This window comes from Phyllobates terribilis, unplaced genomic scaffold (genome assembly GCF_046119375.1).
Source record: "Phyllobates terribilis strain yellow unplaced genomic scaffold, ASM4611937v1 Scaffold_9__5_contigs__length_417890890, whole genome shotgun sequence".
Classification (NCBI taxonomy): domain Eukaryota; kingdom Metazoa; phylum Chordata; class Amphibia; order Anura; family Dendrobatidae; genus Phyllobates; species Phyllobates terribilis.
Window position 1 is genome coordinate 204799962 of NW_027362769.1, and position 19596 is coordinate 204819557.

The 19596-nt window shown below is 42.4% G+C and overlaps 1 protein-coding gene across 1 annotated transcript; it reads right to left on the minus strand.

The window, feature by feature from the left end:
- Positions 1 to 1132: 1132 nt before the first annotated feature.
- Positions 1133 to 12234, minus strand: GDE1 (glycerophosphodiester phosphodiesterase 1). The gene is made up of 6 exons (XM_073647602.1): positions 11853 to 12234; positions 9657 to 9832; positions 5706 to 5811; positions 4595 to 4687; positions 3820 to 4031; positions 1133 to 2880 (listed from the first exon to the last, which is right to left on the minus strand). Exons 1-6 carry the CDS (start codon positions 12102 to 12104, stop codon positions 2733 to 2735), a joined length of 987 nt encoding a protein of 328 aa, XP_073503703.1. The 5' UTR covers positions 12105 to 12234; the 3' UTR covers positions 1133 to 2732.
- Between the last annotated feature and the right edge of the window lie 7362 nt (positions 12235 to 19596).

Sequence of the window (19596 nt, forward strand, 5' to 3'; positions counted from 1 at the left end):
GCAGCAGCACCCCTCTTGTCCAATGGTGGTGTTTGGTATTGCAGATTAGAGGGGCTGCCTAGACACAGCATATTGATGACCAATCCATAGCTGCTCCTATCAAAAGGATAGGAACTGTGCTGAGGCACCTGGCAGCGGCTGCTACACACTGAACATAGTTGTGATATCCATTCAAAAGGTTTACAACCAGCCGAAGCACAAAACAGCTGATTGGTGGAGCTGCCGGATCCCTACGATCCCACGTTGATCTATCCTATGGCTATGCAGTGACCGGACAACCCCTTTAAATGACTAGCGCTGAACTGCCATACCAAATACACAGTGGATGGATTTAGACCCTTTTTTTAAACTTATTCTGTAAAACACGTTTAAAGGGATATTCTGTTATGTATTTGTGTATAGACAAGGAGATCAGACACTTTTCTAATAAACACGTTCTAATCTCTCATAGGTGCAGTCAGTCAGCAGGCAGTCCTGACACACCTGCACGTCATGGGACCATTTTGCGAAAAATTGAACATTTGAGGGGCATGTATTGTGTGACCCTTGGCATTTAGTCAGCAACAGGGTCACAAGTCAAAGCACAAGACCCATCATAGGATGACCGAGTAGGACTAAACGACTAATTTGCTGTATGTTTAGATATAGACTGCTTGTTTCTGTCCGGCTGTTAATAAAGTTTATTGTAAAAAAACAAAAACAAAAAAAAACGCACACAACTGTCTCTAGGTGATGTCATCATGTTTTTTCTCTTAGCAAACTTTATTAACAACATCACCTACAGACAGGTGTGTGTTTTTTCCTCCTTATTTAACTTTATTAACAATGTCAATAGTGACAGACCTGATGGTAAAATGTCACAGTATAGAAACACTTCATAATTTCCCCTCAATAAACTGCTGTTCACCAGTTAGATACCTGAACGGTGTTAACTAATGATGCCAAGTTCTTCTATGGAGGCTTTGTTTTTGTTTTTTTAGACAGAAACATCAGCAGAATATTAAAGGGGTATTCCCATCTCCAAGATCCTATCCCAATATGTAGTAGGTGTAATAATGTTAATATCAGCAAATACCTCTAATTAAAAATGTAGTATAGTTCTTCTGATTCGCTATGTCTCTTTCCTCAAGTGCAGACATTGCAGGACCTTACGTATCCATGGCTATGACCACTAGCTAACTGTCACTATATCAGTGGTCGTAACCATGGATACCTAAGGTCCTGCAATGCGTATACACGAGGAAAGAGACATAGGGAATCAGAAGAACTATACTACATTTCTAATTGGAGATATTTGCTAATATTATTTTTATTATTACACCTCCTACATATTGGGATAGGATCTTGCACAAGGGAATACCCCTTTAAATCCAAGCTTGTTACACAAGTGAATGGTTTCCTATTCTGTACACAAATGCATTAAATCAGGTTTAAGGGAACACTCCAGTAAAGTGACGGACCGTTATGATAAATGACACAAGCAGTGCATAAGAAATGAAGGCGGAGTGTGAATTGGCTGCTATGGGCAACAAGGCATCTGCCCATTGGTGTGGCATACCCATCCCCCACACTGGGCATTATATAGTACCAGGATTAGCTGCACCATTTATAATTTGCACCATCTATAGCACTAATAACGGTAACCAGACACTTCATCCGTCTTTCACATCCCCACAGAATCTAGAAATCAGAACATAGGATCAGACATGTTGAAAGCCAACATGTCCGTTCACTCCACCAGGGAACCCCCATGCATATTAAATGGTTTCTCCTGCCCTTCTGAAGATTTACATACCTATCTTTTGATGTGCACCGGCAGTATACTGTTGGGCCATAGTGAATGAAATGTCCTGTGCCAAGTAAAATAATATAGAACGAAATGCAGCAAAAAAGTTTTATCAGCTCAACAACCCCTGATCAATTGGATTCACAGGAGTGGTGCCCGGAACAGCTCTGCGCTGGTTGCCAAATACTACAAGCAGGAAGTATAAGGCCACGGCCCCACTATCAGTATTTTTTCTCAGGAGTGGGAACCAAAACCAGGAGTGGGTGATAAATGCAGAATTGGTGACTTGTTTCTATTATACCTTTTCTCTGATTGTTCCTCACCTGGTTTTGGCTCCCACTCCTGAGATAAAATACTGACCGAATACTGATAGTGTGAACATAGCCTTATACTTATCTGCTGCTTCCAGTTAATACAGCCTGGGATTCTTCAGGAATTACGCTGCGGTTCTTGACATATCGCTTTCTCCGATTTTCTATGAAGTTAGTGCTTTCGTAATCCTTTATGTACATCCATCAAATGAGTTGATAACACATTATTCGGAGGTTGTGAGACCCTGATCCTGAGAACAATCTATGGTGACGGGCTTATCCCATGAATGAGTGATTCTATGATAATGGCTGACGGAGTCCATGTATCCCATATATTATATTGCACGTCTTTCCTGAGGTATTTGAGCAGATTCCAATATATATCTATTATCTCTGATTAATGGTCATCACATTCATTAACACCAGCACACATATTGGCGGGATTGTATTTTCTAGGCCTTTGCTGTGAGTCCACCTTCTCGGCAGCAGAAGGCTTCTAATCAGCGAGGTGGGCTCGGACGGACCACCCTCATAAAATCATCTTTGAAAGGCTTAAGACAAAGGTGTCAACAATATAAATGACATAATGGATGATCCTAAAGTGATTTGATATCCGTATTATTCTGGTGGGCATCTCAGTAGTGAGGGTCACAATCCTCTACCAAGCTGTCACTGATGAAGTTGCTGTGCAGGACGTGCTCGCTATGAAGCTTCTCCGTGGCTGTATTGACCGTCCACGCCACGACTTCAATGCCTCTCTGGTTCCACGTCTCCACGTAATTTCTGTAGGGTAAAGAGTCAGATTACATTAGGTCTCTGTTCACATCTGCTTTTGTCCCCATGAGTTTTTGTCAATGCCATCATATATTCAGGTGACTGCTGGAAATCTTCATTGGGCTCAGAGATATGCCATACATGCTGGCACCAAAACAGCGATTGGCTGCAGCAGTCCTGTGGATGTATGTGATGTCATTGCAGCATGAAAGTATACAAAGACCAGTGGAGACCACTGGGGGGGCACCAGGACTGGAGTGATAGAGGATTTAACAGATGAGCATTGGTTATTTTATTTTCTTTATTATTTTTATTGCATTTTCACCCATATAGTAGAACAGGAACTCTGAAAATATAAATTTTTTTGTATAAAGAGTAAAAAAAAAAGTGGTTCAATAAAGTCAGTATATTTTTAACAACAGATCCCAAATCTTAACCTATCCAGCATCCGAGTGTAGTCCAATTTTTTTCATTGTTGGAGGCAAATCGTGCATGTGCTTGACCTCAGTAATTTTTTGAAGGATTTGATCTGATGTTTTGACAGATCGCACTCGGACCAAAACTACGGTCATCTGCATGAACCCTTAGTGGGATGACTAGTCTGGGGAAAACAACACCCCACGACTGGTCCTCAAGTAATTAGCATATCGCCAGCATAGTTATACAACTGTCCTTTGCCATGTGCAGTAATCAATAAGACAGTAACATGGGCTTATTAGGAAGGGTATAAACATGGTGGCAGGTTGGTGGGCCTGAGAAAGCGATCAGGTTCCTTTTAAGTCAAGGATGAAATGGACCGGAGCCAACTGTGACGTTTACTGAGGCCATTAAAACTCCCAGCACAGCTGTTTAGAGCATGTGAAGGTTGTGTGAATTTAGCCCTGGACATCAGCTGCCCCCTATGATGTCCACACTTGCTCCCCATCATGATCAGTAAAGTGACCTTACTGTGAAATGTAATTCTTTTGCATTAAGAAGGCCGACACTCCGCAGAAATTCCACAGGATGTGGTGCAGCGCCCAGTCCAGCAGGACGTCCATCGAGACGTAGAAGTAATGCTTCCATATGGAGTCGAAGCGAGGTGTGCCATCCCCGAGATGGCTGAGGCTCCACGGCCTGTGCGTCAGAGCCGTGACCACATTGACGTCCGCTTGTCTCATCTGCAGATTAAACAACGTCGAAAGAATAAAAAGAAAGATTAGTATGGAAGGAGGAGCAGAAATGGTTAATATAAGCTGTGCCCGTCTCATTCTGTCATTTCTGTATCCCACAGTATCTAAAGATCCTCAGTGATGACATTAGAGCAATGATCTCTTTAAGGGTAAGTATAAATGTGGTGCAAATTCTGCACCGAAAATCCATAGCAAATTATAGCACATTACAGGTGGAGCTTTGATAATGACGTGCACATGCTTTTTTTTTGTTAAAAAGAACTTCATGGATGCAAAATCTGCAGAAAAATCCGAGTACAATCCACATGGAATTGCTACATCTAATGGTAAGCCCTATTAATAGACAGATAAGGATACTGTTAGGAACATGTATTGTACAGCTTACAGGGAACATTGCAGAAAACAGAGGACAGAACATTTGGGCCAGGTCTCAAACATTGCACATGTACTGTGAAAATGGGCACATTAGTCTGACAACGTATGTAATGTCACATTCACTGTGAGGAGGGAAAACCCCGTATTACAGGGAATGGAGGTGATTTTCTACTTACTTTATAAATAACACTCGGCTCAAAAGAACAGACGATGCTGGAGTTATATAGGTGTGGGAAGTCACTGTACATCTTCCTGAGAGCATCAGCAGCCTGGAAAATAAGAATACCCTTCATTATCCACAGCCAGAGGATAGTTTAGATGATTACTATATATGCGTCCGCCAGTAAGTGAAATAAGCACAAAAAAAAAAAAAATACAAACATCATGTCTTCAATCTAAAAATATAACAATCCCAAAATCCTATCGCAGATTTCCAATAAAAAGTGGAGTTTTATAAGAAAGAAAACTGTAACGGTGACCAATCAGAGGGAGGTCACCTTGCCGTGGTTGATGGGCATACATGAATTGGCCAATTTAAGAACCTTCATGTTTGTAAGTACATTTCATTGAGCGACAATACAGTCTAGATTTAATGTTTCCAGTGTTTTCATATATTTTGACCCTTCTTGAGTGTAATACTATTGTTTGACCACTCGATGTCAGAAGTCTATAGGGAGTCCCGCTTTACTGAACTAGTGACCTCATGTATGGAGCTTTGTTTGGGACAGAAGTGTGAAATTAAAGGGGATGTCCACAGAAAACAAGTTCTCACCTATCCACAGACTAGGTGATATCTTATTGATCAGCGAGGGCGTGACCATCGACACCCGCACCGATCGACAAAAAGGCACTTTTAACCTAGTTAGAATAGAGCGGAGGTGCACATGCTCTACAGTCACTCCATGCATTCCCTACACTGATGTAAAATACTGACCAAATACTGATCGTGTGAACGAGGCCATAAAGAGAGTGACTGATTTAAAAGGGTTGTTCCAAGATTAAACATGCTCCTGGGCCTAGACTTTGCTGTCACATACAACTAATGGCGCCCCCTGGTGTTCTTTTGATTCCCTTTCAGGACATGCACCTAATGTGTAAAGGGCTGGACAGGAGACAAGACCATTCATAAAATACCCCCTGTGCTATTGTAATTATGATCTCTGGTATCAGCTAGCACCATTTTCATATAGGTACTCTCAGTAAGAGTGGAGAAAATTAACATTATGGAGAACCCCCGGTCCCTCCCCATTGGTGCTGCGTGTAATCTACCCATGGGGTTATCATTACCTGAGCCGCATGGCCTTTAACATCGAAGTAGATCACTAAGTTGTGACGCAAACATTCCTCCACAGCTTCCTGCAGCGTCGGTACCTTCTCATCACTGTACAGACGCCTGTGAAGAAAGAGAAGAACAATGCATATCTACGCTACCAGGTGTTAAAGGGTTACTCTCAAATTTTATAATGGGTGTAAACATTGCATTTGTAAAAACAACTAACTTTGCAATCTACATTCTCAAGAATAGAAGGATTTTTAATCTTATTATTTAGTTCTCTTTACCAACCACCACTGTAGTCTATGAGCTGTAGTCGGTCTCCTAAATTAGGAGCGCAGCGCTTACAAGCTCTTTTCTATACAGCTTATAAGTGCTGCTCTGAAGCTGGCCGGATCAGTGCCTCTGCTTGCTGCATCGGAGGGCGCACAAATCGGGCCAAGCGTGCTACGATGCCACTGGCCAGAACTGTCTATCAATCAGGAGGGCAGCGGCCCCCGGCAAGCAGAGAGGCAGGGGAGTGGTGCGCTCCTCAATAATGAACGTGAGACAACCCCTTCAATTAAACTGATAAAGTAATTTAGATTTAAGCAAAGTCCTGGCTTAATGAAAGCTAGACTTAGGAGTCGGGATTTTACATTTTTATGTCCAAAATTCTGTGCTGATTACTTTCTTAAAGGGAATCTGTCAGCATGTTTTTTTGCTATGTAATCTGACAGCTGCATGATGCAGGGGCTGAGACCCTGATTCCAGAAATGTATCTCTTAGTTTATTGGGTGCAGCAGTTGTGATAAAATCCCTGTTTTTTCTGCAGAAGATCTCAGAATGCTGAGCTCTGTATAACCCCGCCCACAACCCTGATTGGCAGCTTTTGGTTTAAACTGTATATGGGCAGAAAGCTGCCAATTAGTGTTGGGGTGTGGTTACACAGAGCGGTTGACTAGGAGGCACGAGACACCTAGTCCTGTAGTGATAACCTCCTGATGATAAAACACTAATTTTACTGAAATGGCCTAGTAAGTGACATATCACTGGACTCTGGGTCTTAGCCCCCTACATTATGCTGCTGTCAAATTACAAACCTATTCCATTTAATTGCTGTCAGTAGCAGTTATTCTGTTACTGAGCTCCAAATAATTTGCATAGCCGTACCTTTTACAATTCTGACAGTCTGTAACTGCCACTAGAGGGAGCTCACTGCACAATGAGCTCAATATATGAACAGTATACAGTACACTCTCTAGCTCCCCCTAGTGGTGGCTGCAGTTAGACAGTAGATTTGCCATTTCTTGCACAATCGGGAGGCCAGGTTCACTTCTTCCCGTTCATTCCCAGGATTGGTATAGATCCCAAACGTCGGACTTCCATCAATCACAAAGTAATGTGCGATAAGCCATCACTTTAGAAGACGGGAAAGTTTTTTTAAAAACTAAATGCAAATGAAAAAACTCATACTACAAATGGCTCATTAATATTTTCTGCTATGACAGGGCTCTGACTTTGCATGATGAATATTATTGTCTGTGTCCAGGAATGCTCCGGACCTACTGATAGCAATGCTAAGTATGGATACACCCATGATCAGCACATTGATGGGCACATACCACACATACTAGAGAAACAGGTTCTGTGCGGAGATGACTGTGGTATCGGATCCACGTGTAAACACTCCAGCTATGGTGTCACATACCTACAACATGAGGATGTCTGAGCGGTTTAGTGATTAATGGCGATTCTCTCTGTAAAATACGGGGGGCTGGCAGCTATATGCCAGGAGAAATGCCCAGGTGCATACGCAGATAGTGGGCCATCAATATGCAGCACCGGCACTTTGGTGGGAATATGTGGGTCTCTACAGATGGAACAATATCCAGCACAGGAACAAGTGGTTTTCCCATATTTAAGATAGGCAGCGGTGTTGAAGTTGGACCCTTAAGGCCGTGTGCACACATTGCATTTTTGCTGCAGGCAAAACCTGCTCTCTTGGCAGTAAAGAAGCTGCTTATAAAAATAAGTTTTGCTGCAGTTTTTGTTGCATTTTTTTCAGGTACATTTGTCTCTTGTGCATGCCGATAAAGTTTCTATAGGTGAAAAAAAACGCTGAAAGAGGTCACATGCTGCAGTTTCCAAAAACACAGCAGTTTTCTAAATCAGTCAGGAAAAAAAAAAAAACAATACGTGCGCATGAGATTTCTGAAATCTCATGGCCTTCGCTCCTACTGTATAACGCAGCTTTTAGGCTATGTTCACACATCATGTTTTTTTCAGCGTTTTTTGATGCAGTTTTTTTATGCAAATTTTCAGCTGCGTTTTGCAGTACCAGCAAAGTCTATGAGAAACCAGAATTCTCTGTTCACACATCATGGTTTTTCTTTTGCTCAGGATTTTGTGCCTTGCATGTTTTTTTTGGAAAATAGGGCATGTCACTTCTTTCAGAGTTTTTTCACCCATAGGGAGTAATGAATGGTGAAAAAACGCATCAAAAAGGCATCAAAATTTGTATCAGCGTTTTTGATGCCAAAAAAGATTTGGGCTCTTTATTTATTTTTTTTCACAGAACTTTATGTACATGCATAAATGAGACAGAAAGAAAGTGTAAAAAACACTGAAAAAAAGCATAAAAAAATGCAGCAAAACTGCAAGAAAAATGCCCTTGAAGATCAGGTTTTGCTGCAGAAAATTGACATAAAAAAAACATGATGTGTGAACATAGCCTTAATGTGCATAAAAAAAGCAGCAAAAATGCAGCATGTGAACATAACCTTAGGCTGTGTGCACCCGTTGCTGCGCTTTTTCAGTGCAGATTTGTCACAAAACCTGAAGGGGTTTTTGATGCCAGCAAAGTGACTGAGAATCTTGAAGTCTCATGCACACGTTGCTTATTTGTGATTTGCAGATTTGGTGCAGATTTAATATGAGTGCATCAAAAACGCAAGAAAAACACCTGAGAATCCTCATAGCGCGCAGTGAGTGTGCCGTGAGGATTCACGAGTCTGCAGTTACATAGAGCGACTGCAGACTTGTACCCTAAGGCAAGAGAGTAGCGGTCTTGTTAATGTCCTTGCAGTTTGCAGATTTATGACAACTTTCATAGCGGAGTAGGATTATGTGTCGCCTCACTGGCGGATAGTGAATCTTCTGGAGACTTTGACCTCAGTTTATGGCCTCCGTGTTTTTAAGATATGTAAAACGTGAGTTCAAGGGGCCGGTACTCGGGATAACTTCTTACTTTTTTACAACCATTTAGAGAGTTTTCTGGCACTCAGGCAGTGTGCGGTGCATTTTGCAAGCTGGGAGGGATCCCCTTTATTTCAGGTGTCGGACATAACGGCATTACGCCTTATCTTTACGAGGTTATATAAAACGCTGGAGTTTTTATTCAATGTTAGATAATAACTTTAGTAAGAAAATGTTAAGAGAGAGCTGATAAAGAACAAGCCGCACAATGGGACGGCTTCATATAAAGCTACCCAGTGAACATGTGCAGTTTGCGGCAGTAGCCTTGTTACTACATACCCTTAGTAAGCCAGACTCCTGCCATCCCATAGTCGTGGGACATGGCCCGTCTTGCTATGCCCTACTTTATAGGGTTTGTATTAGGTTAGAAAAATTTAGGAAAAGTATTGTCAAACAATGCCATGGCACAAAACAGCAGACAGAGCAGTCCTGACAACCTAACCCCTGACTGCAGCCAGGTAAAACTGCTCCGACCCCATAATCACCGTGGTGCCCTTATGCCACATTCTGCCCGTTTTCAGTCTATAGGCTGCTGCCATCATACCAGCAAAGGCAAAGGGAGCACAAGGGCAACTTATGCCTTATCAGTGTCCCTGCGTCCTGAAGAATGCCCAAATACTGTGAATTTAGTAGTGTCATGCCATCAAGATTTTCCAATATGGTTGCATTACAAATTTACATGTGAAATGCTGAAAACAAGAGGAAAGACGGCAAACATCCACACTAACCCCAAACGATGGTTGGCAGCAGGATTCAGCTTTCTGATTTCAGCAAAGGTAAGGTCACATAATTTTCCCCAGCCATCTGTTGTCCGCTCCACCATGTCGTCGTGCATGAGAATAGGAACTCCATCTTTAGTAAACTCCACGTCCAGCTCCACAGCATCGGCGCCATTCTGTGCCGCCTGGAACGAGAGGCCATTATTGAGTAAAGCAAATCAGCAAATGTCAAACTTCACCCAGACAATTTTGCAGGGGAGCGGCGGTTTGCAGCCAATGACATACGTGACCTATAGATGTTGTATGAGAAAGAGTATTTGAATCCTGCCAAGTAATACAATATTTCTCCTGCAGAGGTCACTTCAGGGAGGAGGAGTGGCTGATGACTGGGGGAGGCGATCAATTGATCAGCGGGGATTAGAGTTGCTGGATCTCCCACATTGACATCACAGGTGAGATTTGATGTGAGGCTCTGTATATGATCAAGTCTTCTGTTGGACATATATACATTGATGTATAGGCGGCATAAATTTATAATAAAGCAGTAATGTTACTAAACTGGGAAAAACAAAAAAATAACATATTTAATTCACAAACCCCCCAAAAAAGGAGGGCAGCACCCCAATAGTTAATACGCAAAAACAAATGATGGCGTTTGTGCCATTCGGATGCTGATGTGACGACGTTCAAATGGATACGGAGGGAACATTTCTACGGGAGGGTGGGGGGTTTGATAGGCCACGAAGATCATGTGTCATTACATCATGGCATAGACCGGGTCCGGTAAGTAAATGTACGTCACACCGATCGGGACCGAGCTCCGGAGCAGAACCTCTCCAAACACAGAGGGTGCCAGCTGTGATGTACAGCCAGCATCTGCCTCCAGCAGCAGCGACTGGAGCTCACTCCGATCACTGCTGTTTAGCTGCTGCTTTCAATCTCTGACAGGGCTTATTAAGTAGGGTGAACCTGATGGCACGTCCGTTGAGGCGGCCATCGTTTCTCCCCCTGCGATTGGATTGTGAGTTGCTAATGGTCTGCTATGGCAGAGTGGGCCTGACGAAGGTGCTAGAGATGAGCAAATCAATTCGCAAGACCCTAGCGCCTATGTCAGAAGTCTGGCCGCCGGGGATTCCTGCAGGGAGGCAGCTCATAAGACTCCTGTGTGGCGGCGGCCATTGACTGCTGACATGATCGCTGGATTAGGCTTTTGTGAATCGTTTTGCTAATCTCTTGAAGGCCCCAATCACCGCCATCTTGGTACTCCACAAGCTGGGATCATAAAAGAGGGATTTGTACTATATACTACTGCAATATTTAGTACAAGCAATCTAATAATTGCATGATAATATTTTTTAAAACTTAAAAAAAAAAGTTTGTATCAGCCCCCTTTTCCCCACTTAAAGGGGTTTTCCCGTTTCGGAAAACCACTCTCCCCAGGTGTAGTTTGCTTTTTTAAAAAAAAAAAAAAACAGAAAAAAAAGCCCACTTCTACTCACCCTCCCCAGGTCCAGTGCTGAGTCTCCGCCGCTGCTCCCAGGTCTTCCTGAGTTGACAACCACTGATCTAACTGATTGGCTGCAGCGCTGTCAATGTGGCATCAGGACTGCAAACAATAACAGACACTGGGAGCAGCACTTGGCACTGGATCTGGGGAGGGTGAGTAAAGCACAGGGTTTTTTTTAAAGGTGTATTCTGGATTTGGAAAAGCCCTTTAAGAAAAAAATAAAATAATTAAAGTATTTGGTATTGCCACATCCGCCAAAGTCTGATCTATCAAAATATACAATTATTAATCTGCAGAAAAGCATAAAAAGAATTTCAATGTTTTTTGGTCACTGAACCTCTCCAAAAAAGTCATCAAAATAACTACCCTAAAATTGCACCATGTAAAAGCAAAGCCGCCACCCAGCTCCATCCACGGAACAATAAAAAAGTTACAGGTCTCAAAAGATTGGAGGCAGAAACTATTTTTTTTTTTTTTACAAAGTTATTATTTTTTAAAAATTTTTTTGAAAAAACGTCATTTGTCATTCAAAATTACAAAAAAAATAAAAGGTCTGGCCTTGGAGAGAAGGGAAGTGAAAACTGGAAGTGCAAAAAATAAAAAGTTGAAAAGAAAGGGAAGAGACTGCAAATGTATCCGGAAAGTAACAATGACAGCGATCATGGCGCTAAGTGACCCGGTGACCGGCACATACTGACCAGGCTGATGGCCGCCAGGGTGTTCTCAGGGGCATCGTGGGCTCCTCCTCTGTGGGCGATGGACGACACCTTCCCCCGGGGCTTCAGCACCTGCTGTGCCCGGGACTCGGGGACCGGCGGGAACCTGAACAGGACGAGCAGCAGGTAGAGGCCGCCGGTCAGGACGCCGGAGAGCTGCGGGCTGCGGGTGACCAGGAGCAGCAGCACGAACACGGAGCTGAAGGACAGCAGCAGCCCCTCGGCCCACAGCATGGCGACCACCGGGCCGCACCGCCTGCACCAGCCTATACCGGTAGTGAGGCGGAGAGATGGCGGCGGGCGGCCAGGGAGTCTCCCTGCACACTGGCTGATGTCACTGCACTGTGTACATAGCTGGATCTCCAGTGCTGATCGCAGGGTGGGGGGACACAATAACCTATATACATATTTATTATATATAGATTTTTTCTATTTTATATTTATTTTATATTTTTATATATATTTTTCTATTTTATATTTATTTTATATATTTTTTTAGATATTTTTCTATTTAATATTTATTTACAATTTTCTCTTCTTTTAGATATTTTTTATATTTTTTTTTATTTCATATTTATTTTAGATATTTTTCTATTTTATATTTTTTTATAGATTAGATTTTCTATTATATATTTTTTTATTTTATTTATTTTTCTATTTTCTATTTTTTTATTTCATATTTATTACATTTTCTATTTTATAGATTTTTCTATTTTATATTTTTTATATATTTTTATATGTTCATATTTTTTTTATTTTATATTTAATTGATATATTTTTAGAAATATTTTAATTTCATATTTATTTTATATACTTTTCTATTTTATATTTTTATATATATATATATTAATTTTTTTGTAGTCCCCCTTGTGGACTTTGAATCAAAAAATTGCCAGATTGCTTGTATACATAGAAAATTGCGTTCTCAGAGGAGGACCAGGATGGCAGCAATGGGTGTCTTCAGCAGGCCCTCGGCCATCATTCATGGTGACCCAAGGGCGCCCCCGATCACTGTACAGGGCACCGATGGGAGCCGGTACGTGTGCGCATGTTCCATTGAAACACCATGGCTGTTAGAGCTTGTTCTCGCACTTTTTTTTACCTGCACTGTTTATTAACCCCTTAACGACCAATATTTACATTATCGGCCGTGTCTCTGCCTTTGATGTGGGCTCACACGCTGAGCCCGCATCTTTCCCCAAACTTGAAGGCAGATTTAATCAGCCATCAAGTGCCACTAACAGCCACGAGTGGATCTGAGATCCACCATTGGCTGTTAATCAGTTAAATGCCGCTGTCAATCACTGACAGCGGCATTTAACACACTCAGACAGGAAGTGCGTCATTGATCCCACCCATCAGCGTGCCTGCCACTTGATCGCGGGGTGCCCATGGGTTGTCATGGCAGCTGGGGGTCTGCTGAAGACCCCATGCCTGTCATCACGATCCTCCTGTGAACGCCGGCTTGTGGCCGGCATTCATAGGATGTCGTGATTTTTGTTATACACAGCACAGGCGATTGGACAATCGCAGCTTCAAGTCTCCTAAGGGAACTATTAAATACAGTAAAAAGTAGAAAAAAAAAAAGTTTTAAAAAATACACAAGTTAAAATTACCTCCCTTTGCCCCATTAAAAACTACACATATTTGGTATTGCCGCGTTTAGAAATGTCTGATCTATCCAAATCTAAAATAAATTAATACAATCAGTAAACGGCCTAACGAGAGAAAAAATCAAAGCGCCAGAATTAGTTTTTTTAATCACCACAACATTGCAACAAAATGCAATGAGGCGATCACGACATCTTATCTACCCAGAAATGGTACCAATATAACCATCAGCTCGGCGTGCAAAACACAAGCCCTAACCCGGCCCCAGATCCCCAAAAATGAGAACGTTGCGAGTCTCAGAAAATGGCGACAAAAGCAAATTTTATTTTATTTATTTTACAAATTTCAAATTTTTTTCACCACTTAAAAAAAAAAAATACATGTTTGGTATCTGCGTACTCGTACTGACCTGGGGAATCATATTGCCAGGTCAGCTTTACCATATATTGAACATGGTAAATAAAAAAAAAAAAAAAAAACAATTGTGGAATTGCATTTTTTAAAAAAATGTCACCGCACTTGGAATTGTGTTCCTGTTTACTAGAACACGATGTGGCGGATGAAAGGTGTCATTCAAAAGTACAACATTGTTCCGCAAAAAAACAGCCCTCATACGGATATATAGCTGGGAAAATAAAAAAGTTATGGCTCTTGGAAGAAGGGGAGAAAACAAATGAAAAAACGGAAAATCGCCCGGGGTGAAGGTGTTAAGGTTAAAATCTTTTCAGCGTTTTTGCAGCGTTTTTCACCCATTCAAATGAGTAAGAAAAAAAACGCACGTATTTCATGCAGCGGTTTTCCTGCCAACACAACAAAACAATTTTTTTTGGTGCAGAAAAATCTGCTGCAAATACTCAACGTGTGTACATCGCATTAGACACAGAGGCTAACTATATAATATAACCGGTATCTGCCCCATCCACACACGGGAACCCCCCGTGATCAGGTACAGGGACGTCATATTGCATTTAGTGGTGAAAGCAAGTACCTCCATTATCGAAACTTATATATTGGGTCTGTTTTTTTTTTGTTTGATTTTTTTTTATATTAATGACATGGGTTGAGTGTCAGGACCATGTGAATTGTTTTCTAAAAAAAAAAAGAATATAAACAGCTGCAAATGTTTTACTATTTGTTTGTAAATAGAATGCAGTGTTAACAAAAGAGAAAAAAAACATCGACATAGGATATGTGATAGCTTTCCGGTCGCTGGGGGTCCAACTGCTGGCACCTACACTAAGGCCACGGCCCCACTATCAGTATTTGGTCAGTATTCGGTCAGTATTTTTTTTTCTCAGGAGGAACAATCAGAGAAAAGGTATAATAGAAACAAGTCACCAATTCTGCATTTATCACCCACTCCTGGTTTTGTGCTCCAATGCTTCTTTAGGTTACACACAACCAGGTATGTATTAAATGGCTTATACATAACTTAGGCTACATGGCAACTGTGCCACCATATTGCGCCGTCCCGCTGCCACAATCGCAGGAAATAATAGTGAATTTAGTCTCGCTGAAATCAAGCTGAGTTTAATTTCACTTGCCAGCAATGTGACCCAGTTATATTATTACTTGCAATGTGGCTGTGCAACATTGTAATGTTGTTGCACGGCCACAAGTTACGGTGTAGCCTCAGGCTAAAGCTAATCTGTTAAAATAAAAAAATCATAAATAACTGTAGTTGCTGTATGGGTGATTAGCTGATTATTCTGACCAGGACATTTTCATCTCAACACTCGCTGGCATTCCCGTGCAGTCTGCTCACAAACAGCCCAAGTGCTGCTCCACTTAGGAGTCCTCCCCACCAGGGGCGTATGTAGAAATCATGGGGTCCCATAGCAGAAGCTCTAATTGCCCCCCTCCCCTTCCCCCCAAAAAAAAATATTCGGCGGATAACATTTTCATTACATTTTCATTTCATTTTCCTCCTATTAAAACCACTACATTGCCCTTGCATTGCCCCCATAACTTATGATGCCAACTATAGTGTCCACCCGAAACAGTATGATACCCTCACGGTGAATTCTTCCACGGTATCCTCCACGCACATGGTATGATGACTCTACTGTATTCCGCTCTCCCTCAACCCTCCCACGGAAAAGTATGGTGACCCCAACACAGTATGATTCCTCAACTGTGATCGCCACACAACCCTCCATACAGTATAATAGCCCCCACACCCCTCCACTCAGTATGATGGCCCCAATACAACCATCCACACTGTATAATGGCCCCCACTAGCCCTCGAAATAGTATAATGGCCCCCACCCAGCACTCCAAACAGCATACTGATCCCCATGCAGCCCTCTACACAGTATTATGGACCCCACAAAAACCTTCACACAGTATAATTGTTTGCATACAGTATAATGGCCCCCACATAGCCCTGCAAACAATATAATGGTCTCCAGGTAGCCCTCCAAACAGTATAATGGCCCCCGACATTGCCCTGCAAACATTATAAAGCTCCCCCACGTAGATCTGCAATCAGCCTAATGCCCCATCCCCCAGATAGACCTGCAAACAGTATAACGGTCCCCACCTAGTCCTCCATACTGTATAACAGTCCCACCTAGGCCTCCATACAGTATAATGGGCCCCACATAGCCCTCCATACAGTATTACGGGCACCACATAGCCCTCCATATAGTGCTCCATACAGTATTATGGGCCCCATATAGTGCTCCATACAATATAATGGGCCCCATATACTCCCCCTTACAGTATTATGGGCCCCATATAGTGCTCCATACAGTATTATGGGCCCCATATAGTGCTCCATACAGTATTATGGGCCCCATATAGTGCTCCATACAGTATTATGGGCCCCATATAGTGCTCCATACAGTATTATGGGCCCCATATAGTCCTCCATACAGTATTATGGGCCCCATATAGTCCTCCATACAGTATTATGGGCCCCATATAGTCCTCCATACAGTATTATGGGCCCCATATAGTCCTCCATACAGTATAATGGGCCCCATATACAGTTATATGAAAAAGTTTGGGCACCCCTATTAATCTTAAGCTTAATGTTTTATAAAAAATGGTGTTTTTGCAACAGCTATTTCAGTTTGATATATATAATAACTGTTGGACACAGTAATGTTTCTGCCTTGAAATGAGGTTTATTGTACTAACAGAAAATGTGCAATCTGCATTCAAACAAAATTTGACTGGTGCATAAGTATGGGCACCTCACCAGAAAAGTGACATTAATATTTAGTAGATCCTCCTTTTGCAAAAATAACAGCCTCTAGTCGCTTCCTGTAGCTTTTAATGAGTTCCTGGATGAAGGTATTTTTGACAATTCCTCTTTACAAAACAATTCCAGTTCAGTTAAGTTTGATGGTCGCCGAGCATGGACAGCCCTCTTCAAATGATCCCACAGATGTTCAATGATATTCAGGTCTGGGGACTGGGATGGCCATTCCAGAACATTGTAATTGTTCCTCTGCATGAATGCCTGAGTAGAAGATCCATCTCCTGCGTAACTTCAACTTTGTCACTGATTCTTGAACATTATTGTCAAGAATCTGCTGATACTGAGTGGAATCCATGCGTCCCTCAACTTTAACAAGATTCCCGGTGCCGGCATTGGCCACACAGCCCCTAAGCATGATGGAACCTCCACCAAATTTTACTGTGGGTAGCAAGTGTTTTTCTTGGAATGCTGTGTTTTTTTGCCGCCATGCATAACGCCTTTTTGTATGACCAAACAACTCAATCTTGGTTTCATCAGTCCACAGGACCTTCTTCCAAAAATAAATTGGCTTCTCCAAATGTGCTTTTGCATACCTCAGCCGACTCTGTTTGTGGCGTGCTTGCAGAAACGGCTTCTTTCGCATCACTCTCCCATACAGCTTCTCCTTGTGCAAAGTGCGTTGTATAGTTGACCGATGCACAGTGACACCATCTGCTGCAAGTTGATGCTGCAGCTCTCTGGAGGTGGTCTGAGGATTGTCCTTGACTGATCTCACCATTCTTCTTCTCTGCCTTTCTGATGTTTTTCTTGGCCTGCCACTTCTGGCCTTAACAAGAACTGTCCCTGTGTTCTTCCATTTCCTTACTATGTTCCTCACAGTGGAAACTGACAGGTTAAATCGCTGAGACAGCTTTTTGTACCCTTCCCCTGAACAACTATGTTGAATAATCTTGGTTTTCAGAACATTTGACAGTTGTTTTGAGGAGCCCATGATGCCACTCTTCAGAGGAGATTCAAACAGGAGAACAACTTGCAAGTGGCCACTTTAAGTAGCTTTTCTCATGATTGCATACACCTGGCTATGAAGTTCAAAGCTCAATGAGGTTACAAAACCAAAAAAAGTGCTTTAGTAAGTCAGTAAAAGTAGGTAGGAGTATTTAAAACAAGAAAATGATAAGGGTGCCCATACTTATGCACCTGTCAAATTTTGTATGAATGCAGATTGCACATTATCTGTTAGTACAATAAACCTCATTTCAAGGCAGAAACATTACTGTGTCCAACAGTTATTACATATATCAAACTGAAATAGCTGTTGCAAAAACACCAATTTTTATAAAACATTAAGCTTAAGATTAATAGGGGTGCCCAAACTTTTTCATATAACTGTAGTTCTCCATACAGTATTATGGGCCCCATATAGTGCTTCATACAGTATAATGGGCCCCATATAGTCCTCCATACATAAAACAGAAATACTCACCTCTCCCCTTCCCTGCTGCTCCAGTCTCTGCATCGTGTCTTCTGACCCTCTGCACTGCTCAGCACAGAGGGTGCGCTGTAGTGACGTCACAAAACTCAGAGGCAGAGGGAGAATGATGAGAGAGGGAGCGTCAGCTGATGGCTCCCATTCCCATCTTTGTTTCCAACTGTATCGGCATCCAGAAAGCTGATACAGTTGAAAGTATGATGCAGGGGAATGCCCGGTGCCGGCATCGGGCACCCCCAACTCACGGGCCCCATAGCGGGCATGTGGTTTGCCACTATTGGCGGTACGCCACTGATACCCACTATTTATTTATTTTACTCCCTTATATAGTGCCATTAATTCCACAGCTCTTTACAGACATTATGGGCACTGTCCCCATTGGGGCTCACAAGCTAAATTCCCTGTCAGTATGTATTTGGAGTGTGGAAGGAAACCGGAGAACCTGGAGGAAACCCACGCAAATACGGGGAGAACGTACAAACTCCTTGCAGATATCGTCCTTGGTGGGATTTGAAACCAGGACCCCAGCGCTGCAAGGCTGCAGTGCTAACCACTGAGCCACCGTGCTGCCCTATACCACCAAGCTTAGGAGTCCTTACTCATCAGCCTCTGTACAGTCCGTTCTGACCATATGAACCAGTGATGGGTTGTTCGCGAATAAGCCGGCACAATGAGCCAGCTCATCTTGAGAGCTCAGCCTGTTTTCTTGGCACATACGTGACACATGCAACTTATGTATGACTGTGCACTGTAGCTGTTTCTGTGTCCTGCCTAGATGCCTAGGCTTGACTTTATGAAATACATGCCCCATGAAGACAGGACGACATGTTTTCTAACCATACCTAGTGATGCCCTTTAGTCTTGGCATTCATTCATTCATCGTCCTCTACACCCCCTGCACCATTATAATGACCTCAGGCGTCATCTGCAGAAGCTTCACCTCCACCATTAGGTGTCTCTAAGGAGGTGCCCGACGGTCTTCTATGACCACACATGACCTAAACTTCTTGATAACCCACGAGAGCAGATGCCGGGATTTTGCAACGCTAGATGAGAGCCTTGAATTTAATGTGAAGACTATTAAATGAAGAACTGTTTTTAAGTCAAAAGCGACCTCTCCTGTCACTGTGCTAAGCCAGTGTGATTCAGATCACATAAAAGCCCACATAAAAGCCCCTCACTAATATGGGCTTCTGGAAGGAGGGGTAAAAAAACCTCAGCATTGGAGTGGTTACACACCCATCTGATTGGAAGAACAAGCAGGAGCACACGTCAGCACTGGAAGGAGGCGTATTATAGGGAAGTATTCGTTATTTTTGTTTTGAGCAATCTTGTATGGTGAATAATCTAAAGGGGAACATCTCCAGAAAACAACCCTTGTGTATACGATTTATTGGGGAAAATACATTGTAAGTACA

Excerpts from the sequence above, each read along its gene's own strand:
- GDE1 (XM_073647602.1), bottom strand. The coding sequence starts at position 12,104 with ATGCTGTGGGCCGAGGGGCTGCTGCTGTCCTTCAGCTCCGTGTTCGTG. Across the intron at positions 5,812-9,656 it reads GCTGCCAACCATCGTTTGGG|GCGTCTGTACAGTGATGAGA; the intron begins GTTAGTGTGGAT and ends CTTTCTTCACAG. Across the intron at positions 4,688-5,705 it reads TTAAAGGCCATGCGGCTCAG|GCTGCTGATGCTCTCAGGAA; the intron begins GTAATGATAACC and ends CTTATTTTCCAG.